Source organism: Narcine bancroftii, unplaced genomic scaffold (genome assembly GCF_036971445.1).
Source record: "Narcine bancroftii isolate sNarBan1 unplaced genomic scaffold, sNarBan1.hap1 Scaffold_215, whole genome shotgun sequence".
Taxonomy (NCBI): Eukaryota; Metazoa; Chordata; class Chondrichthyes; order Torpediniformes; family Narcinidae; genus Narcine; species Narcine bancroftii.
Window position 1 is genome coordinate 11551 of NW_027211950.1, and position 21480 is coordinate 33030.

The 21480-nt window shown below is 37.9% G+C and overlaps 1 protein-coding gene across 2 annotated transcripts in view; it reads right to left on the reverse strand.

Moving 5' to 3' along the window:
- Positions 1-5639: 5639 nt before the first annotated feature.
- The window catches only part of LOC138750646 (meiosis-specific coiled-coil domain-containing protein MEIOC-like), a 97013-nt gene continuing 81172 nt past the window's right edge, over positions 5640-21480 (reverse strand). For both annotated transcript variants that reach the window (XM_069912748.1, XM_069912747.1), the window contains exon 7: positions 5640-14807. In XM_069912748.1, the coding sequence (XP_069768849.1) occupies positions 14524-14807 (284 nt within the window). In that variant the 3' untranslated portion in view covers positions 5640-14523. The remainder of the gene's footprint in view (positions 14808-21480) is intronic.

Sequence of the window (21480 nt, forward strand, 5' to 3'; positions counted from 1 at the left end):
CAACTCCATAGTGATTGTTAAGGTAAATGGACATTCCACTAAATGCCTAATCAGCACAGGCTCTATTTAAAAGCTTCATTAGACTTACGGACTGTGCAAGAATACAACCTAAAGATGTATCCTTCCTATGATCGCATATTCCTTGCGTCTCATTCATATTATACGCATATTCAACAACATTGCATAGTGCATTTGTAGTTTGAAGTGGTGGGGGGGGGACTTTGTAAAATATACCTGTACGTGCTTAATGAATCGTGTGCTTCGGGATTGTTAGGTCTGGACATCCTGTGTCAACTTATTCTGGTCCCCTTCCCCCACCCCCCACCCCCCACCCCCCCCCCCCTCCCCGTAGCAGTTCAGAACAATGGGCCTCTAAAATTAGAATCCACATGTAGCCTCTCACATTGAATATTGACACCCGCCCCACCTCTTTTCCTGAATCTGTCCTCGGACTGCAAAACTATTGTTATCAATAGCAGGAGGAACAGCACAGCAGACCGAGATTTCATAAAGTCTGAGACACAATGTCTGCTCGATGAAGGTATCATCGAACCTAGCACCAGCCTGTGGAGAGGGCAAGTGGAAGTGGTAAAATGGGAAAACAAGTCCAGGCTAGTCATTGTCTAGCCAAACTATTAATCAGTACACACTCCTGGACACATACCCACTCTTTCGAATTTTGGAAATGGTGAATATTATGCATTATCGGGTCTATTCAACCATCGATCTGAAAGTTACTTATCACCAGCTGCCAATCCATTCTGAGGACCGTCCATATACGGCACTTGAGGGTAACAGTCGTCTCGATCAATTTTGGAGGGTCCCCTTCAGTATCCCTAATGGAGTTTCTATCTTCCAGAGGCAGATGGACAGAATGATGAAAAAGTGTGCGTTCAGGCTACCTTCCCCTACCTCGATAAAGTGGGAAAAAGATTTGGGAATAGCAATTGATCAGGAAGTTTGGAGAAATTTATGTAAAGATTGTTAATGTGAGATATAGATTAGTTAATTATAATTTTGTACGTCAGTTATATTTAACACCTGAAAAATTAAAGAGATATAATTTAATTCCTTTTGATTTATGTTTTAGGTGTGTGACAGATTATGTTGTGTGTGTGTATTGTATATAGATATGTTTTTGGGAGATAAATTGGGGCAGGGTTTTTTAGAGTAGATCACATACAAACAGTTTAAAACAGATCTTATTTAAAATACTGGAGCTCTGCTCATGCTAGAATTGTCTGCCCCAGAGTATTTGCAAAAGCTTTGGAGAATGCCCAAGAGTCTTCACTAATGGACTGTTGTTTACAAAAAGGCAACAGATGAAAGAACTTGTCAGAGCCGCAGATTGTCTGGAGTGGAACTTGCTGTTCGAGGAGGGTCATGAGGTTTGCAAGCAGAGAGTCAAACAGGCTTTTTCTCTCGGAGAGAGAGAAGGGGGGGGGATTTCAGTTCTACAGTCTGACAGTCAGCAGTAGCAGCTGGGACTGGAACAGGACAAGCTGGTAAGCTTGTGGAAAACCCCATTTGGAAAACAGGTTGTGGGTGCTTAGTTCAGCCTGGTCAAAGTTCTTGTGGTTCATGCAAGAGGAGATGACTGGCTGTCTAATGTTTCACTTGAAGTAAGGGAAACAAAAAGGAACTCAGTGGTGACCAGAAAGAAAGGTTATCATCTGGAAAACCCTGAGGGGGGAAGTTTCTTCGGCAAGACACTGATTAAAAATGAATCAATTGTGGGTGTCCACTGTACAACAAATCTCTCTCTGAAAACTGACAAGAACCTTCTTGAGTGGTAACGATTTATCTTTCAAGCACCAAAGCCTGGTGAACTTTATAAATCTTAAATTCTGTGCATAGTATAAAAATTGCCTGCAACTAGTGAACTTGGAGGAATGAGAAGTGAGATTGGACTGTGAACCAAAGAACTTATCTGAACTTACACGTACATTACATAGACGTATGCTTAGAATTAGGAGGGTAAGTTAGGTTAGTTAAGTCAATAGTGATAAGTTAAAGTGTGATTCTGTTTTCATGTTTAAAGATAATTAAAAGCACCTTTTGTTTAAAGTAACCATTTGTCTTGGCGAATATCTATTGTTGCTGGGTTTTGGGGTCCTCTGGGCTAGCAGCAGGTGTCATAAAGAAGTAGCTTTTTTTACATTCTACTTAGTTATATGATACTTTTAAATCTTTTTAAACAGGTTTAAGAAGTTTTTAGGATTGAATTGTCGATGGATCCAACATTATTTTTGTAGGGTAATGTTAAAATGTTGGGTTTGAAATTGAGATTAACTAGGTATCAAATTGAGTTTTTTTAGATTAGCTTTAGCTGTAGCAAGAAAATGTATAGCGATTATGTTGGGTATAAGCCTGCCCTCTGCTGGACATCGTGATGCCCACGTCATGATGTCACCCTTCTATATATATAACCCTGTGTATCAGTAGCCATGTTAACATAGTCTAAAAGAAGTAAAGGATGAGAAAGCATCATGTCTTCTAGTCTTAATTGTGTGAATGCATACACAGCAGTGGCGACGAGGAACTAAACGAACCCCACACGTACTTCATGTATCAACTGTGAGAAGGAAAACAACAGAAGAAAGGTAGAAAACAATTGCCTAACAGCCCCAACATTCCTGACAAAAGATCAAGGCGAAAGGGCGCCAAGATGGTGGAAGGAAAGTTTGGGGAATTTTACGAAGTAGATGAAAGTTAGGATAAATACATAGAACAATTTAACCACTATTGCGTAGCCCACAATATTGTGCATGGTCCAGAAAACCACAAACATGCCATCTTCCTCAGTATAATGAGCAGCAAATCATTCGACTTCCTTTAGACTTTGCAGGCCCCAGAGGATCCAGGGATGAAGGCATTCAACAAATTCTGCACAGCCTTAAGGAACTATTTAAGCCCCAAACCACCAGTTATGGCAGAAAGGCAATGATTGTTTGAAAAGAGTCAAGGACCAAGAGAAACAGTAAATAAATACCTGGTACCACAGCGCAAACTGGCAGAGCACTGTCATTTCAAGCAGTTTCTCAATCAAGCGAATCGCCAAGCAAGAGAAAAATTCTTCACAATGGATGAAAACATTACATTACAAATTGCATACAAGTCGGAGGTCTTCCCGCCAAAAATGCTTCCGTTGTGGGAAATACAACTACCGACCAGAAAACTGTTTCTTCAAAAATTCTAAATGCAACTAAGGTGGGATGGGGGATTATTTTCATCCCATGTGTGATACTACTAAGGTAGATCGTTTCAGAGCTGATGCGTTTTGCACTGACCCGGCATTTCTTGGTTCAGTGTGAATGACCTGAGCTGCCTTTAAAGACGGGTGATTCATATGCCAATTAAGTGGGTTTTCTGCGTAAAAAGACCTAAAGGTAGACAATGGTGAAGGTGTTGGCATGCTTACCTTCATCAGTCAGGGCATCGAGTACAGGAGCAGGAACATCATCTTATAACTGCACAAGACATTGGTGAAACCATTTTTGTACTGTACACAGTTTAGTTACAAGATTCACAGAAATATTGCCTGGACTCATATTCTCAAATTTCAAGGAGAGATTGCCAGGGGCTGTTTTCCCTTGACCAGATAAGGTTGAGGGTTGACGATATAGAGGTGTTTAAAATCACAAAGGGCATAGATACAGCAAATGGTCATTGCATTTTTCCCCAGAGTTGGGGAGTCTAAAACCACCTGGCATAGATTTAAAGTGAGAAAGATATAACCCGGTCCTGAGGGGCACCTTCTTCACCCAGAAGATGATGGGAATTCAGAACAAGCTACCAGATGAAGAAGTAGAAGTGACAACAACACTGGCAATAGGGACTAGTTTGGTTGGGATGGATAAATTGGATAAAGGACCTATTTCTGTGCTGCAGAACTTGACGACTTCAGATTGTCTTTTACCTGTGTTTACTTTAATTCAATTTCTCATGTTTGGCTGTTCCTGGCAAGACCAATCTTCATTGCCTGTCACCAATTGCCCTTGGTTGCCACTTTGTAAAAAAGGATGTAGTGTCATTAGAAAGAGTGCTGAAGTGATTTACCAAGATTAAACAATCTGATGGAACAACTCAATGGTTCAGGCAGCATCAGTGGGAGAAAATTTGACATTTCAGGCCAAAATCTTTCATCGGGATTGAGTGTAGAAAAGACATAGATAGTATAATGTGGACAAGGTAGGATGAGTTGGACAGGTAAGAGTGAAAATTGGTGAACTTCAGAGGGGTGAAAGAGGACTTGGAGACAGTTCATTGACAGGTACCAAAAGGAATGAGGCAAGAGGAAACATTTCTTTCTTTTGTAAATATATCTGCTTCTTGTGTACAGTTTACAGTTACCAATAAGTTGAAATTCTGCCTGGCCTGCAGGAAAAAGAATCTGAAGGTTGTATGCGAGGTCACGTATGTACGCTAACAATAAATTTTAACTTGGAATTTTGGGAAGCCCAGAGCAGTACCACTTAGAACTTCAACAGTGATGACCCGGGACTGAAACTACTGATCTCCAAAACCACAGCCATATTTTTTCTGCAAGGTAACAACAACACGAGGCATCATCCACCCATTAATTATGTTTTTTAGACTGCAGGCATGTAACAGCACAATCATCAAATTTTGCCACTGCAGGGACAGTCTAAAGAGGAAAGGAATTTGGAGTCAATTCCTGCACCTCGATTTATCCTGCAGGACCTCTACTACTTTTCGAGAGAAGCTTGCAGTCTAAATTGCACCGCAAAACTCCCCTCATGAATTTGACGGGCTAAGCACGCAAATATTCCGAATACCAGTATCAGCAGGTCCAATCAGCCACAATGTCTGGAACAAAGCACTGTGATCAATGACCTCCTCAGCATCTGTGCTGAGGATTAAATTAATCGTTATCTAAGGATGTGCCCAGATTGGATGTCACGCATCAGTAGTTAGTTTCAGACGCAAACCACATTGCTCCACGTACAAGCACCGGGACTAACGCACAGGAACTTGCAGTCTAAAAAGGCATGCGGTGCAAATGACCACAAGGTGAGTAATTATGTTCATTTTTTCCATGATTCTCCCATCACTGCAGTCTAAAAACCATAAATGCCAAAGAACTCCAAGAGCCAAATGCAGATCGTGCCCCTCAGATATATTAGAAATGTTTATCAACCATTCAGACTACGACTGATCAACTTTATTCACTTTGCAAAGTATGGTACAACAACTAGCCACTCGATTCCAAACTTCTGATGCCAAACTTGACATTTTATCCAAGGGTATGCAGTCAGAAATTAAATAATGAGCTTAATGAATGTGAAGATACAGCATGCTTAACTAGGTTTCAGAGATGCTATAAGATACTGAAGATTCACACTTCCAGCAGGTAAAACTACAAAATATTAATGACCAACTCGTTTTTGATATGTAGGTGGAAGTTAGATCACTCAGGGTAATATTCACACAGTTCACAGGGAGAACATGCAAATTCCACAGACACTATCCAAGATGAACCAGATCTTGGCACTAATAGGAAGGCACTCGACTAGCTACACCACATTCCCATCCCTTTCAAAGAACAATCACCTATACTTTGCATTTGCAGGAAACACCCGTTTAATGGCAAGAAATAAACACGCAAATCGAAAAGGTTAACATCAAACTATCTCAAATTTTTATTTCTTTCCAATAATGTGCTAATTTTCAACTTTTTGTTTATTAACAGCTCCAAAGCTGCTACACACGTTTGTTAAATACTGTATAAACTGTTACTTTAAAATAATTCAGCACTCAAAAGCCATGGCTAACTGCAATTAACAATAATTCAATTGTTAGCAAGATTGAATTTGGAAACAGTTGTAACAAAAGAAAATATTTTAAGTGATTCACAATGACAGAACAATTATAATTGAACAGTTTTATAAACAGAACTTTATTACTGGTCTAAACAATGTTTTCTGCTCTAACTCCTGCTCTGAAAGCTTCTCATCAATTATTTCTCCTTTCTTTTGAAATAAGTCAGGACAGTGCAGAGCACACCGTGAACATTTGTGGAGCATCACCACAAGATTCTAAACCAAGTCCAAATAGTTTCCCGTACTAATTATACAACTATGATTACATTTTACTCATTTATATGGAGTAAACAGTGCACCATTCTAAAGAATATTGTCGAAGTAGATAATATAATGAACCATTTTATTAACATTTCTCTCTCAAATGAGAAGTCCGCAATTGCACAAAGGATGTAAAATTATCTATAAACCTCCTAACTTGAGAAAAAAAGGAATTTCTTTCATATAAAAACCATAAAGATATTCCAGAAATCCAGTGATTTAGAAACATGCTCATTTCCAGTTGTATCTGAGCTAAGCACACATTTAAATAAAAACGTTCTTTAAAAAAATGATTTGTTCCATTGGCTAAAGACAATATTCACCCAAGGAAAGTGCAGTGAAAAAGACTATCCAAAGCTTAAATTATTTTGTTTATGAAAATTGTTCCCCTTTGTTTATGCAAAACTAAAAAAAATTATGATAATTGTTCCCCTATATATGTATAACGTGTTATTGGTGAGGCAAACATCCAATATTCATCCCAGACAAAACAAATTTCCTGGACATTTAAATCTAATGTTAGTGATCAAGGCAAAATACATGATTCAGGACAGTACATTAAAAAAAAATCTAGCAAAGTACCAAAAATGCTTAAAGTTTTCAACTTTGGGTAGAAATGTGTCGAGGGCTAATCCCTCACTGTTAAATTAAATTCAGTTATGACTTGGAAATGCAAAGGGTATATATTTAAGTGCCTTTTGACTTTCTAGCACCTAAAAACTATTAAGTTGTTACCAAATGTCGCAATGATCCAAGTTAGAACATAATAATATGAACAATGAACTCTTCACTGTAAGAATAGCGTTTGTGGATTATTGCATAAGTTACATTCCATGCCATTATATACTAATCAATGAATGTTTGTCGATTACCATTAAGCAACAGGGCTTTACGCCTTTTACATAACAGACCAATACAAATACATTTAAGAAAATGAACATGCTACACTGCCAGCTATTCATCATACATTACATAACTGATTTTTTGTGTATAGCTGGCAGAATCTAACAATATTGATCAGTAATGAGTATTTATAAAGCTGCTGAATCTGAGATACATAAAGGATTTTAACAGTGTGACAATAAATATAATCAGTAAAAGGCACATTACCATATTTAAAATGCACAACAAAATGATTTAAAAGAGTTACACGCTCTATGAATACAAATTAACGATATACAACCCAAAAAAAGACCTACAATGCCCAATACATTCATTAATAGAGCACATTCCAATATGGCTACAAAAATAAATTTGTGTAAACAAAATCTAAGATTTTCAAAAATGTTCAAGCAAATCATTTATTCCCTTCGTGTCTAGGTCATCTTGTCACACATTAAAATACTTACGTGCGGCTATTATGCTTCATTAAAATCTATAGCAAACTATCCCCACAGAAATTAGAACTGTAGAACAAGGCATGTTATATTCTAGATTTTGAAAAGCAGCACTGATTTCTGTGGATTTTGAAATTCTTTCCAAAATGGCTGTGAAGTTTCATTTGAGGATCAGATAATCTAGAATGGTGATGTATTCATTCATTTGAAAATATTGAATTTTTTATTTCTAAGTTTTGAAAATAGAAACTATTTTTTGACATAATCCTAAAAGAGAGTCAAAAAATGTTGCATTAAAAGAACATAAATCAAGCAACAGGGATTGATACTTCTTTGGGAGTAAATTGGAAAATATCTATATAGTCATTAGTTGACAGTATTAGTGCAATTAAAAACTTTCAGTGAGTATTTGAGAAAATTTTACTTCTGCACAAATATCAACAGGCTAACAGGGAACAATTTTTAGACTAGAAACTCCAATACCTGGAGATTATGAATGTAACAAAACACAGAAAAAATATCCTGCAAGGCTGATGTAAATAAAATCCATGGATTTTTTTGAATATCAGAAACACAAATTATTATAATGATTATTTTCTACAGATGGACAAATTAGATGACATTTTTAGAAGGAAAACTTCATAATGTACACTTCCTTTTATTTTCCAATTAACTGAATTTATTAATTAAAATAGGATTCAAAATAAATTAACTTTCCTTCTCAAAAATAAAATCAATGCCAATACTCAAATTCTTACTGTGGAGACTTACATATCTCGGAACATAAAAATGCATTTGTATTAATTAAGTACATTTATTGGAAGATTGTAAGGAAGATTAATGAGGGTGCCACTTAAGGATTTAAATAATAAAGTTCAACATATTATGGATTGATCAGAAAAGTAAAAACTCATGGAATTCAAAGGAAAAAGCTAAAGGACTTGGATTTTAATGTAGGGACTTTGATTAAAACCAAGAGTGCTGTGAGCAGCAAGAATGTTCAAGGCAATGGAAGATACTGTTAAACTGGTAAGGTAGTAAATGACATTTAATCCAGAGAAACATGAAATTTGGAGAGAGCAAACATATAAGGTAGATATAATTGGCAGCTATTAAGACACAGGAATATTGTGGTGCACGTTCACAGGTCACTGCCAGCAAAAAAATAGGTAAATAAAGTGGTTAAGAAGGCACTTTGAGATGAATAAGATCATTTTGGAACTTCACAAACACTAGGCCTTAGATAGAATACAGCATATAATTCTTGTCATCACACTTTCAGAAGTATGTAAATAACAGAAAGTGCAGAAGCTGCTGCCAGGACTAGAAATGTATTCATCTGTCTGGAGCTCAAGTTGAAGTTGTTTCCAAGGGAGATTTAATTCACATATTCAAAATTATGAGCCTAAGCAAGAAAACCAAATGGACCTATTTTCTTCACAGAAAAGGAAATAATTATAAGAGACATTGACTTCTTCGCAAAGTGAATTGTAGGGATCTGATATTCACTTCCTGAAATAATGTTAAAGGAAGAAACCCTAATTTAATTGAAAGGATACATCTATGAGCACTATGCTGAATGGTTGGTGGAAGAAATCCTAGCAAAAACCATAATCTACATGGATATAAACATTTGAATGGAAATGCTTTAAATAATTAGAAATGTACATTTTTAAAATCTTTGACACTAAGTGGCTCTGTGGCCGCATGGTTAGCGCCAGCGACCAGGACTGGGATTCGAATCCCGCGCTGTCTGTAAGGAGTTTGTGTGTTCTCCCCGCATCTGCGTGAGTTTCCCCCAGGGGCTCTGGTTTTCTCCCAGTGTGGGGTGTAGGTTAATTGGGCGGCATGTACTCTTGGGTTGAAAGGGCCTGTTACAGTGCTCTATGCCTAAAGTTAAACTTAAAACAATTTTAAATAATTAAATAAATTTAATGATGTAGAGGCTGGAGGTTCTCTGGATATGTAGAAGGTTGTTGTAGGTAACAATGGGATATATATTCAAGATGCAGAATTAGCAGAGAAGTAGCAAAGTTCAATCCGGAAAAGTGTGAAGTGGATACACTTTGGAGGTTCAACCTTGAAAGTGGAGCACATGGTTAATGGCAGGATTCTTAGCAATGTACATGAACAGAGAGATGTTATGGTCCATCCACTGATCCCTCAAGGTTGCCGTACAAGTTGATATGATAGCTAAGAAGGCGTATGACTGCCAGGTTTCATTAGTCAGCATATTGTGTTCAAAGCCGTAATGTTGCAGCTCTATAAGTTCTGGTTAGATTATATGTGTTCAGTTCTGGTCACCTAATTTATGGAAAGGATGTAGAAGCTTTAGAGAAAATGCAAGGGAGATTTACCAGGATTCTGTCTGAATTGGAGAATACGTCTTCTGAGCTTTTCTCTTTGGAGCGATGAGAGACATATAGAAGTGTATAAGATTATGGGAGGCATAAATAGAGTAGACTGCCAGAACCTTTATCCCAGGGCAGCAATGGCCAATACCAGAGGACATCAGAGGTAGTTTTTTTGGCACAGTGTGGCAAGTGCCTGGAATGTATTGCCTGGGTTTGAGATGGAGGCTGGTACTAAAAGGACATTTACAATATTCTTAGAAAGGCACATAGATGTCAGAAAATAAATTGGGTTGCTGTAAGGGTAGGATTGGTGTGGATGTGCAGATTAATTCAGATTGGCACATCTTCAGCTGAAGGTCCTGTACTGTGTTGTATTGTTCTATGTTCTATATTTAAAATCAGACATCAGAACGTTAAATAACAATATATTTTTTGCATTTAGAAATTCAGATTTGCTTCTTGAACATAGTAATGAAGATCTGGTTTCTATGACCAGATCTCCAAAGAATTAAACCCAAAGACTATCAATGCTGCCTTCTTAAGTAATTTTATGCTTATGCAAAATGAATAAATTTCATAGATGCTACTACTTTGCCTTCAAATACAATTTCCAACAGTTGCCATAACCCCAGAGATTCCTCCCTGAGCTAATCTTCCCAAATGCAACTATGAATACTACCTGATTCCACAATAACATTTAAAAAAAACAAGATCACGTGGCAAATGTTGTTAAAAGCATTAAATTGACAACAGTGTAGTGTCATATGGATCACAAAAATTATAATTTTTGACCTATGTTAATAGCTGTATAAATATCTTAATCCTTCTCAAAGCTTTAAGATTGCAAGACTTTTGATTGTCTAAGCCCATGTATGAAGACCAGCACATCACTAACTCTACAGTCACTCTATGGTTTCCAGGATTTTAGAAATAAATCAGTTAAACAAAAATAGCTTTGGTAACTAGTACTTGTACATAGTTAGATTTGTGGAAAATACTTTGCACATACAACCCAAAAAACTAAATATTAAATATATATTTCCTGAGTAACAGTTAATCTGATTATTGTGAAAGTTTGGCAAGAATAATCCCATTAATACAGTACATTAGATACTAAATCAAAATTTAAATTAAGATTGAATCAATATTAAAATAAATATGGAATGCTTTAAAAATTATAATCCTTTAAATGACAATTACAAAAAGCAATTTTATCTCTTCGTTAAGTGCATGCTAGATCAAATATAGGTCCTACTTAAATTTCCCACCATAGAGGGTTAGTAAATCTAAGAACTAATCCTGAGTAACATTTCTTTCTTTTCCTTAATTGTTATTATTTTACACAAATTACAGAGGTGAATTGAAATCAAGTGTTATTAAGCACTGATGCTCATTCAAACTTTTGGTTCTGAAGTGCGTGCCTACATTACAAATATTGCACTATGGGAAATTACAGATTGAATGGACTTCTCCACAGTAGTGCAGAGTATAAATATCACAAATACTTCATCTGGCTCAGACCAAATTCTAATTATCCGTCAACAGTAACAAAAAGGTTTCTAGTAGACTTTTATTCAAAACAGCCTTTGCTCTGAGATTCCATTTCCCACTTCAAGATTTTAAAACGTAGATAATGAAAGCTCTCACCCAGTTTTTTTTAAACTTTCAACTTCTTCAGCACCAAGCATAATTTATAAAACATTATACATCTAGTAGATTAAAAAAAAGATGTATTAAATCTAAACTGGGGCATCTTAAATATGTTAAGACCATTAATTCAGAATAATTAAAACATATTATAAGTCATTTCACCAACATCCCAGAGAAAACAGAGATGTTGCGTGACCTTCTGAGTTTCTCCAGCACTTTTATATATTGCATTCTATAGAAAAGATTTATTTGAACACAGGCCTAATTTGGATGATGGTAAAATCTGTTTAAAAGTTAAATTCAAGTGTCCTCCACATTTTGCTGTGGACTGTTTTAACTTTATTCTACCCTATCAACTTGCAAACAAAATCACCAGAATTTCTTTGCAAAAAGATTGAATGGTGAAAGGTTTCTCTGTCATTTATAACAGCAATTGGCCTTGCAATTTTTCTAAAAATGCAAGTAGCAAGTAAAAAAAAAATCCTCTCAGCACAAACACTTTCAAAAATAACACTAAGAATAGTGTTTTCCATAACTTTTGTCTTTCATAGAGCTTTAAGCTTTGTAATTTTTTATACACTTTAATTACAGCAGGTTTAATTTTTCAACAATTTTTAAAGAAATGGTAAAATCTTTCCAAAATATACTGCAAGGAAATTGGGCGCTGTTACTGAGCCTTCAATGCTCAATGTAGGCATTGGGTGTGTGAAACACAATGCATTAAAAGATTGGAGGCAGAGTTAATGAAATTCATGTTTCTTTTCCAACACCAAATTTTTTTGATATTAAATATTCAGTCTTCTTGTCAGTAACACAGTGCTTTAGTCTGTTTATACAATTTAGAAAATTTACGCCAAACAATCTGCCAGCTAAAGCAGACCTGCTCCCAAATGTGAAGTTCATAAAGAAAATTGGAGGTGATTTGACATCAGTTAAGGATGTATCATTACTGTACCTTCATATGCCTTTACTTTTCCCAGTGAAAATTCATTTGATTTCCTGAATCCATTTAGCAATTGGTATTGTGAGATCAGAAAATTACAAATTCACCTTACCATCTTTGCTCGAAATGGACAAATCAAAATATGATGGAAAACACTCAGATATATAAAGTTGGAGATGACAACGATGTTTGCAGAAGTAAAATAAAAGTGAGATTCTCCAGCCATCATTTCTTCCCCTACCCATTTGCAAGTATTAGTCCAACCATATTTTTGACAGTATAATTTAAAAGTTTTGCCAGTTTTCAAATAGATATTACAGGCTCAAAAATATTCAGGTTTGAACTTGAGTTGGGCATCAACCTCTCATCCAGGTGTAAAACTGGTATTGATTTAATTGAAGATAAAAATAAGAGTATTTTCTTTAACAGATTACCTTAACAGATAAATTCAATAAGATAAAAAAACCAATCCCAGTTCCTCTCAATATAGCGAGAAACTGACTGCAGACCAGGGCCTCCTGCTGGATGTGCGTTTGGTTAAGCACAAGGTCAGACTTAACTGTTATGGTCTCACAGTTCACTAAAAGGCCAAATAGCTCTTAGTTATTGGATCACATCCAAGATTTATGAAAAATTGAAAAGAGGGTAACCCAGTACATCAAGAGCAATTTTTAAAATGAAAAATATAGATTAGTTTTGAGGTGATGAAGCATCTGGCAGAACATTAAAAAACAAAATGCTCCATTAAGTTTCATAGGCTGTTAACTATCATTAATAACATCCCTAAATAAAATATATTTGTGGAATGAGTCCTGAGGCTAACAAAAATTACTGAAGCACCTTTAAATGTCTGTGTTAAAGCCACATGTAAGTTTATCTCTGAAAAGAGCTATGTAACTGAATAACAACAATTTTAAAAACTGATGGTTACTTTTAAGTATTTGACTAAAGTAAAATGTTCTTGGATCTTAATGTTCCGCAACACCTTAAATAGTGAGTTATAAAAATTACTGTTAGTTAATTGGATAGAAAGATTTTTTTTTTAAACCAAGTAGCCCTGTTTTTGGTTCTGAGGATTATATTTGTTATTATAATTTGATCTATTCACAATTTAGAAGGCAGAGTTAAAGATAGTTGAAAATGATCGAGTACTTTCATTTATTTAACTCATTCAAAAAATCAAAATGTCCTCAAATCTCTAGCAAAAAGGACAGTAATGATCCAAAGTTTTTGATCCAAACCCAAGTTAAGAATTGAATAAGGTACATATTGAATAAAAATGAAGAACATTGTTGAAATAATGTACAGAATGGTGTTTAGATTGGAAAAATTGCCTGCTGAATACATCAACTGAGTTCATTTCCAGCAGGTTTTAGTACATTATTTCTATGTACAAATTTTTTTACGTCTCATTTAATTGGTATCTATCAAACCTGATCAGATTTTGCAATTTCTAATAACTTTTTCATAAGCTAAAGCTAAATAGTTGTAAAATTTGAAAGAACATTTGGCAATTGATTCAAAGACCCAATTGCAAAAAAATTATACTGTACTGCCCTTTAGAAAAATGACAAACGGTCTTTTCAGATCTTAACTGTGACAAAACCAAGCTTAAAAATGGGTGTTTCATAAAATTTCGAACAGTACCATTTTTTTTGCATTGCTACAGAAACTTAGTATTTCATTTCCCATTTATTAAATTTAAAATTGTTATTTCAGTAATAAGGAAAGAAAATAGCATTATTTCATTCCTTTTCTCTGCCACACAAAACTTGATGCAATCTTTTGAACTGTATGGTTATCATCTGATGATGTATAATGGATACAAGCTTCAAAAAGAGTGGCTGCCAAAATCCCATTGCAGCAGAAAGCTGCAAAATAAAGCTTTTTTTTCCACTGAAATTATCTAAAATAGTACAATTTTCTCAGACAATGAGAACCAAGTTATTAATTTCCATAATACTCTTCCAATCTCTTCTCAGACTGCAACTTTCCCATACCACTCAGACTAGCAAATTATTTAACAAGTGATTTACTGTTAGTTCTAGAATTTCACACAATGCAAACAATACTATTTTGAAGACTCCACCCATTGTTTATAATATTTCATAGCAAATCACAAGAGAAGCTGCATTTTAAGCTGTCACTTTTGTTCTTAAGCATGTTTCTCTTTTTACTACTGCACATCCTACATGATCCGATTCACACTTCACCTTTTTCTCTTCAAAGAATATTTCATCATTATTTTTGATATCCCCTTGACACAACTCTTTTAGTGCCTTTTCAATTTCAAGATGTTTGACAGAAGCCCCCAGGCAAATTTTTGGCAAAGTCATTTGCAATGCACACCAGAGGGCAGTGCGAGCCTTACGTGTTGAAATGGTTAGGTCCTTAATGGCAGCTGCCAGGGCCAAAACATCTGAAAACCAAAATGGACAATAAATACATCTTAATAGACAGTGAGAGGCTCAAATGTTATTTATAGATAGAACATGACATGATGAAATAATGAAGCAAAATTGTCATAGGAGCCAATATATTCAAATAGCACATACAGTGAGTGGACAAAGAAAACGTAGCCTAGAATTTACAGCTTTCCATAGGAATCCTGTGTATGAGCAAATGTAAATAATATCATGGGGAAGGAAGGGAAAATGGGGTTCTCCCCTTCTCAGTTCTCCATCCCTTCCCCATCCCTCTGTTTTCTTTCCTCCAGCTCTCCACCCCTTTCCCTCTCCATTCACAGAGCCCCCTGTTTGCCCCCTCACTTCCTTTCCCACCAATTACCTCCAGGCTGTGGGACTGCTCCTCTCCCTGCTCCTCAACCCGACATTTTGTCCAGACCTTGATGAAGGGCTGAAACTCGAAACATTGGTTATATATCTTTATCTTTGCTATATAAAGTACAGTTTGACCTGTGAGTTTCTCCAGCATTGTTTTTATACTTCAATCTCAGTGTCTTTTGTGTTTTACATATGATGAGTGGGTCGTCCATAAGAACATAAGAAATAGGAGTAGAAGTAGGCCATCCGGCCCATCTAGCCTGCTCCACCATTCAACATGATCTGATGATTGGCTCATCTCTACCTATCTGCCATTTCCCCATATTCCTTAATTCCCTTACTATATAGAAATCTATCCAACATTGTCTTAAATATATTTACTGAGGTCGCCTCCACTGCTTAAATGGGCAGCGAATTCCAGATTCACCACCTTCTGGGAAAAGCAGTTCCTCCTCATTTCTGACCTAAATCTTCTACCCTGATTCTTGAGGCTATGCTCTCTAGTTCTGGCCTCCAATACCAATGTAAACAATTTACCTACCTCTATCTTATCTATGCCTTTCAGAATTTTATATGTTTCAAAATGATCCCCATTCATTCTTCTAAATTCCAGTGAATACAGTCCCAGATTATTCATTCTCTCCTCATAAGCCAACCCCTTCATCCCTGGAACCCCCTCTGCACTGCTTCCAAAGCCAGTACATCATTCCTGAAATAAGAAAACTAGAACTACATACAGTACTTCAGATGCAGTCTAACCAGTACCTTTTACAGTTGCAGCATAATTCCCCTTCTCTTAAATTCCATCCCTCTAGCAATGAAGGCCACCTGCAAACCAACCATTTGTCATTCATGCACAAGCACTCCCAAGTCTTTCTGCACGGCAGCGTGCTGCAATTGCTTGCCATTTAAATAATTTTCTGATATTTCATTTTCATTCCTCACATTTGCCAACATTGTACTCCATCTGCCAGACCCTTGCCCAATCACTTAACCTATCTACCTCTCTGTAGACTCTCTATATCCTCTGCACAATTTGCTTTTCCACTCAATTTAGTGTCATCTTATCCAAGCAAGCTTAGATAGACTACACTCTATCTCCTCTTCCAGATCGTTTATGTATATCGTGAACGGTTGCGGGCCCAGCACCGTCCTTTGTGGGTCGGAACTAGTCCACTTCTGGTATAGTCCAGTGTAGATCTCCTCCAGAACTAGACAAGAAGTGTTTGGCTCTGGGCCTGTACTCTATAAGACACATGAGCATAATTAGGCTATCTAGCCCATCATTCGCCCTGCCATTCCATCACGGCTGATTTATTATCCTTTTTATCTCCATTCTCTTGCCTTCCCATAACCCTTGATTCCCTTCATAATCAACAACCTTGCACTCAAGGAGATAATTGCAGACTTCAGGAGGAAGCTGGGGAACACAACCCAGTCTTCATCGAAGACTCAGTAGTGGAGTCAAGAAATTCAAATTCCTGGGTGTCAACATCTCCAAGGATCTGCCTGGAGCCTCCATGTTTATGTAATCGCAAAGAAGGCCTGCCAGCAGCTATACCTTGTGAGGTGCTTGAGGGGATTCGCTATATCACTGAAGACTCTCGAAAACTTCTACAGGTGTACCGTGGAGAGTATTCTGGCTGGTTTCATCACTGTCTGCTATGGAGGCCCCAAATCTCAGGACAAGAAAAAACTCCAGAGGGTTGTTAACTTGGCCTGTAACATCACAGGCACCAGACTTAACTCCATCGAGGACATCCATATGAAGCGGTGTCTTAAAAAAGCAGCTTCAGTCCCCAAAGACCCCCACAACCCAGGCCATGCACTCCGCACTCTGTTACCATTGAGAAGGAGGTACAGAACCCTAAAGACATGCACTCAGTGGCATAGGATCAGCTTCTTTCCCCACTCCCATCAGATTCCAGAATGATCAATGAACCAAAGACACTACCTTACTTTTTGTGCACCACTATTTTTATTTTTAATATATTATTGTTGCAAGATGGTTCATAATACGAATGTTTACACTTTGACGCTACTGCAAAATATCAAACTTCATGACTTGTTCATGACAATAAATTCTGATTCTGAACTCTCTAATTCTATCTTAAATATAACCAATGACAGCCCCCATAGCCACCCACAGATTCACCACCCTTTGGATAAAGAAGTTCCTCTTCATCTCAATTCTAAAGGAATTTTGAGACTGTGCCCTCTGGTTCCAGACTCCCCCACGATAGGAAATACCCTGTCCACTCTACTCAGTCCTTTCAGTTTTCAAGTACAGCCAGAGCCATCTAACATTCTTTACCTTATAACCCTTTCATTCCAGGGATTATTATCGTGAACCTCCTCTGGACCTTCCCCAATGCTAACACATCTTTCCTGAGATAAGGAGCCCAAAGCTGCTCACGATGCAGTCTCATTAGTTTTTATTTTAAAATCAGATTTCTAAGTATAAGGACATAAGAAATAAGAGCAGGAGGTGGCCATTCGTCCCATTGAGCCTGCTTTGCCATTCAATAAGATCATGGCTGATCTGATCATTGACTCAATTCCACCTACCTGCCTTTTTCCCATATCCTTTCATTCCTTTTTTATGTAAAAATCTAACTGAATCTTAAATATGTTTAATGAAGTAGCCTCAACCGCTTCCCTGGGTAGAGAATTTCAAAGATTCACTCCTCTCTGGAAAAAGTTTTTCCTCATCTCTGCCTTAAATCTACTCCCCTGAATCTTGAGGTTGTTTCCTCTAGTTTTGGTCTCACTTACCAGTGAAAACAATTTTCCTACCTCTATCCTATCTATTCCTTTCACAATGTTATATGTTTCTATAAGATCTCCTCTCATTCTTCTGAATTCAAGTGAGTATAATCCCAAGCGATTTAGTCTCTCCTCATAGGCCAACCCCCTCATTTCCAGGATCAACCTGGTGAACCTCCTCTGGTCTGTCTCCAAGGCTAGTATATCCTTCCTCAAGTATGGTGACCAGAAATGCACACAGTATTTCAGATGCGGCCTCACCAGTACCTTGTACGGTTGTAGCATGACTTAGTCTCTCCTCGTAGGCCAACCCCCTCATTTCCAGGATCAACCTGGTGAACCTTCTCTGGACTGTCTCCAAGGCTAATATATCCTTCCTCAAGTATGGTGACCAGAAATGCACACAGTACTCCAGGTGCAGCCTCACCAGTACCTCCCTGCTCTTGAATTCAATTCTTCTAGCAATGAAGGCCAACATAACCTGTTGTACCAGCAACCCAACTTTTACGATTCATGCACAAGCACTCCCAAGTCCATCTGCACTACAGCATGCTGCAGTTTTTCACCATTCAAATAATTACCTGCTTTTTCTATTTTTCCTACCAAAGTGCATGGCCTCGCATTGACTAACGTACTCCATCTGCCAGACCCTTGCCCACTCACCTAACTTTAACTATATCCTTCTGCAGCCTCTCTACATCCTCTGTACAATTAGCTTTTCCACTCAATTTTGTATCATCTGCAAACTTAGCGACACTACACTCTGTCCCCTCTTCCAAATCATCAATTTAAATGGTGAACAGCTGCGGGCCCAGCACCGACCCCTGTGGCATTCCACTTACCACTGTCTGCCAATCAGAAAACCACTCATTTGTCCCAACTCTCTGCCTTCTGTCAGCTAACCAATCCTCAATCCATGCCAATATACTTCCCCCGACTCCATTCACCTATATCTTATTGATAACTCTCTTGTGTGGCACCTTATCAATTGCTTTCTCGGAATCCAAATATACAATAACAATCTGTTCCCCTCTATCTACTGTACCCACTATATCCTCAAAGAACTCCAGCAAGTTTGTCACACAAGACCTGCTCTTTCTGAATTCATGCTGCATCTGCCTGATGGAACCCCTTCGTTCTAAATGTCTCATTACTTCATCCTTAATGATAGCTTCAAGTTGTATTTTCCCAACTACAGATAATAATCTAACTGGCCGATAGTTACCCGTCTTCTGCCTACATCCCTTTTTAAAATGTGACGTGACATTTGCTGCCTTCCAATCTGTCAGGACCTGCCCAGAGTTCAGAGAATTTTGGTAAATGATTACCAACACATCAAGTATAACTCCCGCCATTTCCCACTGTACCCTGGGATGCATCCATCAGGACCAGGGGTTTTGTCCACTTTCAGTCCTATTAGTTTGCTCATCACTAGCTCTTTTGTAACAATTATTTTATCGAGGCCCTCGCCTCCCTTCGCATCCCTATCTATGGCATGCTGGATCTGGCTTCTACCGTGAAGACTGACACAAAATATCTGTTCAATGCCTCGGCCATTTCCTCATTACTCAATATCAATGTCCCTTTCTCATCTTCCAAGGGACCTATGTTGACTCTAGCCACCCTCTTCCATTTTATATATTTATAAATTTTTTTGCTGTTTTTATATTTTGTGCTAATTTACCTTCATAATCCTTCTCCCCTTTCCTTATTTCTCATTTAGTTCTCCTTTGTTGTCATTTAAAGTTTTCCCAATCCTTCAGTTTCCCACTGCTCTTGGCTACTTGTACACATGAGCTTTTAATTTTAAACTTTCCTTTATTTCCTTAGTTAGCCAAGACTGACTCTTAGTTTTGTTGAGCACTGTGAATAATCTCTTTGAAAGTCTTCCACTGTTCCTCAACTGTTCTATCAACTAGCCTATGCTCCCAGTCCATGCTGACCAATTCCTCCCTTATCCTGTTGTAGTCTTCCCTGTACAAGCATAAGACACTAGTTTGAGATCTAACTATTGCACCCTCCATCTGTAAGAGAAATTCATTCATACTATGATCGTTTTTAACAGAAGTGTCCCTAACTACTGCCCAATACTAGATCTAAAATAGTATTCTCCCTCGTTGGTTCCTTAACAGGCTGCTCAAGAAAGCTATCACGGATGGATTCGATTAAGTTATCCTCCAGACTACCTCGACCAACTTGATTTTCCCAATCTATGGAAGTTTAAGTCCCCCATGACAACTGTCATTCCTTTCTTACATGCCTCTGCTATCTCTCTGTGCCTGTACCACTGTGCTATTATTATTTAGTGGGCGATAGACAACTCCCATCAGTGATTTTGTTTTCCCTTACTATTCTTAATCTCTACCCAGATGGACTTAACATTCTGCTCCTTAGATCTTGTATCATCTCTCACTATTGCCCGTATCTCATCCTTAATTAAGAGCACCACCCCACCACCTTTACCTACCTGTCTATCTTTTCGTTTACCTGATACCCTTGAATATTTAATTCCCATTATGCCCACCTTGCAACCATGTATCTGTGATGGCAACTAAATCATATGCCTGGGGAATGATTTGCCCCTCCAGTTCATAAACCTTGTTTCTAATATTACGGGCATCCAGATAAAGTGCACTTATGCTCACTGTTCTTTTAAAATCTAGTGATCTCTGAATCTTTTGCTTTAGACTTTTCTGCCCTATTTTTTTTCTCTTTCCTAAATTTAGCTTTGATCTCTGTACCACCTTCCACATTCTTTCTTTGTAGGTTCCCATCCCCTTGCCCCATTAGTTTAAACCATCCCCAACATCACTAGCAAACAAGCTCCTCAGGACATTGATCCTGGCCCTGCCCAGATGTAGACTGTCTGGTTTGCACTGGTCCCATCTGCCCCAGAACCAGTTCCAATGCCCCAAGAAACTGAAACCCTCCCTCCTGCACCACCGTTCAAGCCACATATTCATTCTAACTATCCTGCTATTTCTATTCTGGCTAGCTCATGGCTAATCCTGAGATTATTACTTTTAAAGTCCTAAATTTATCTCCTAGCTCCCTAAATTCAGCTTGTAGGACCTCATCCCATTTTCTTCCTATGTTGATGGTACCAGTATGGGCCATGACAGCTGACTGTTCACCATCTCCTTTCAGAATGTCCTGCAGCTGCTTCAAGATATCCCTGACTCTTGTTTCTTCTTTCTTCTTTGGCTTGACTTCGCGGACGAAGATTTATGGAGGGGGTAAATGTCCACGTCAGCTGCAGGCTCGTTTGTGGCTGACAAGTCTGATGCGGGACAGGCAGACACGGTTGCAGCGGTTGCAGGGGAAAATTGGTTGGTTGGGGTTGGGTGTTGGGTTTTTCCTCCTTTGCCTTTTGTCAGTGAGGTGTGCTCTGCGGTCTTCTTCAAAGGAGGTTGCTGCCCGTCGAACTGTGAGGCGCCAAGATGCACGGTTTGAGGCGATATCAGCCCACTGGCGGTGGTCAATGTGGCAGGCACCAAGAGATTTCTTTAGGCAGTCCTTGTACCTTTTCTTTGGTGCACCTCT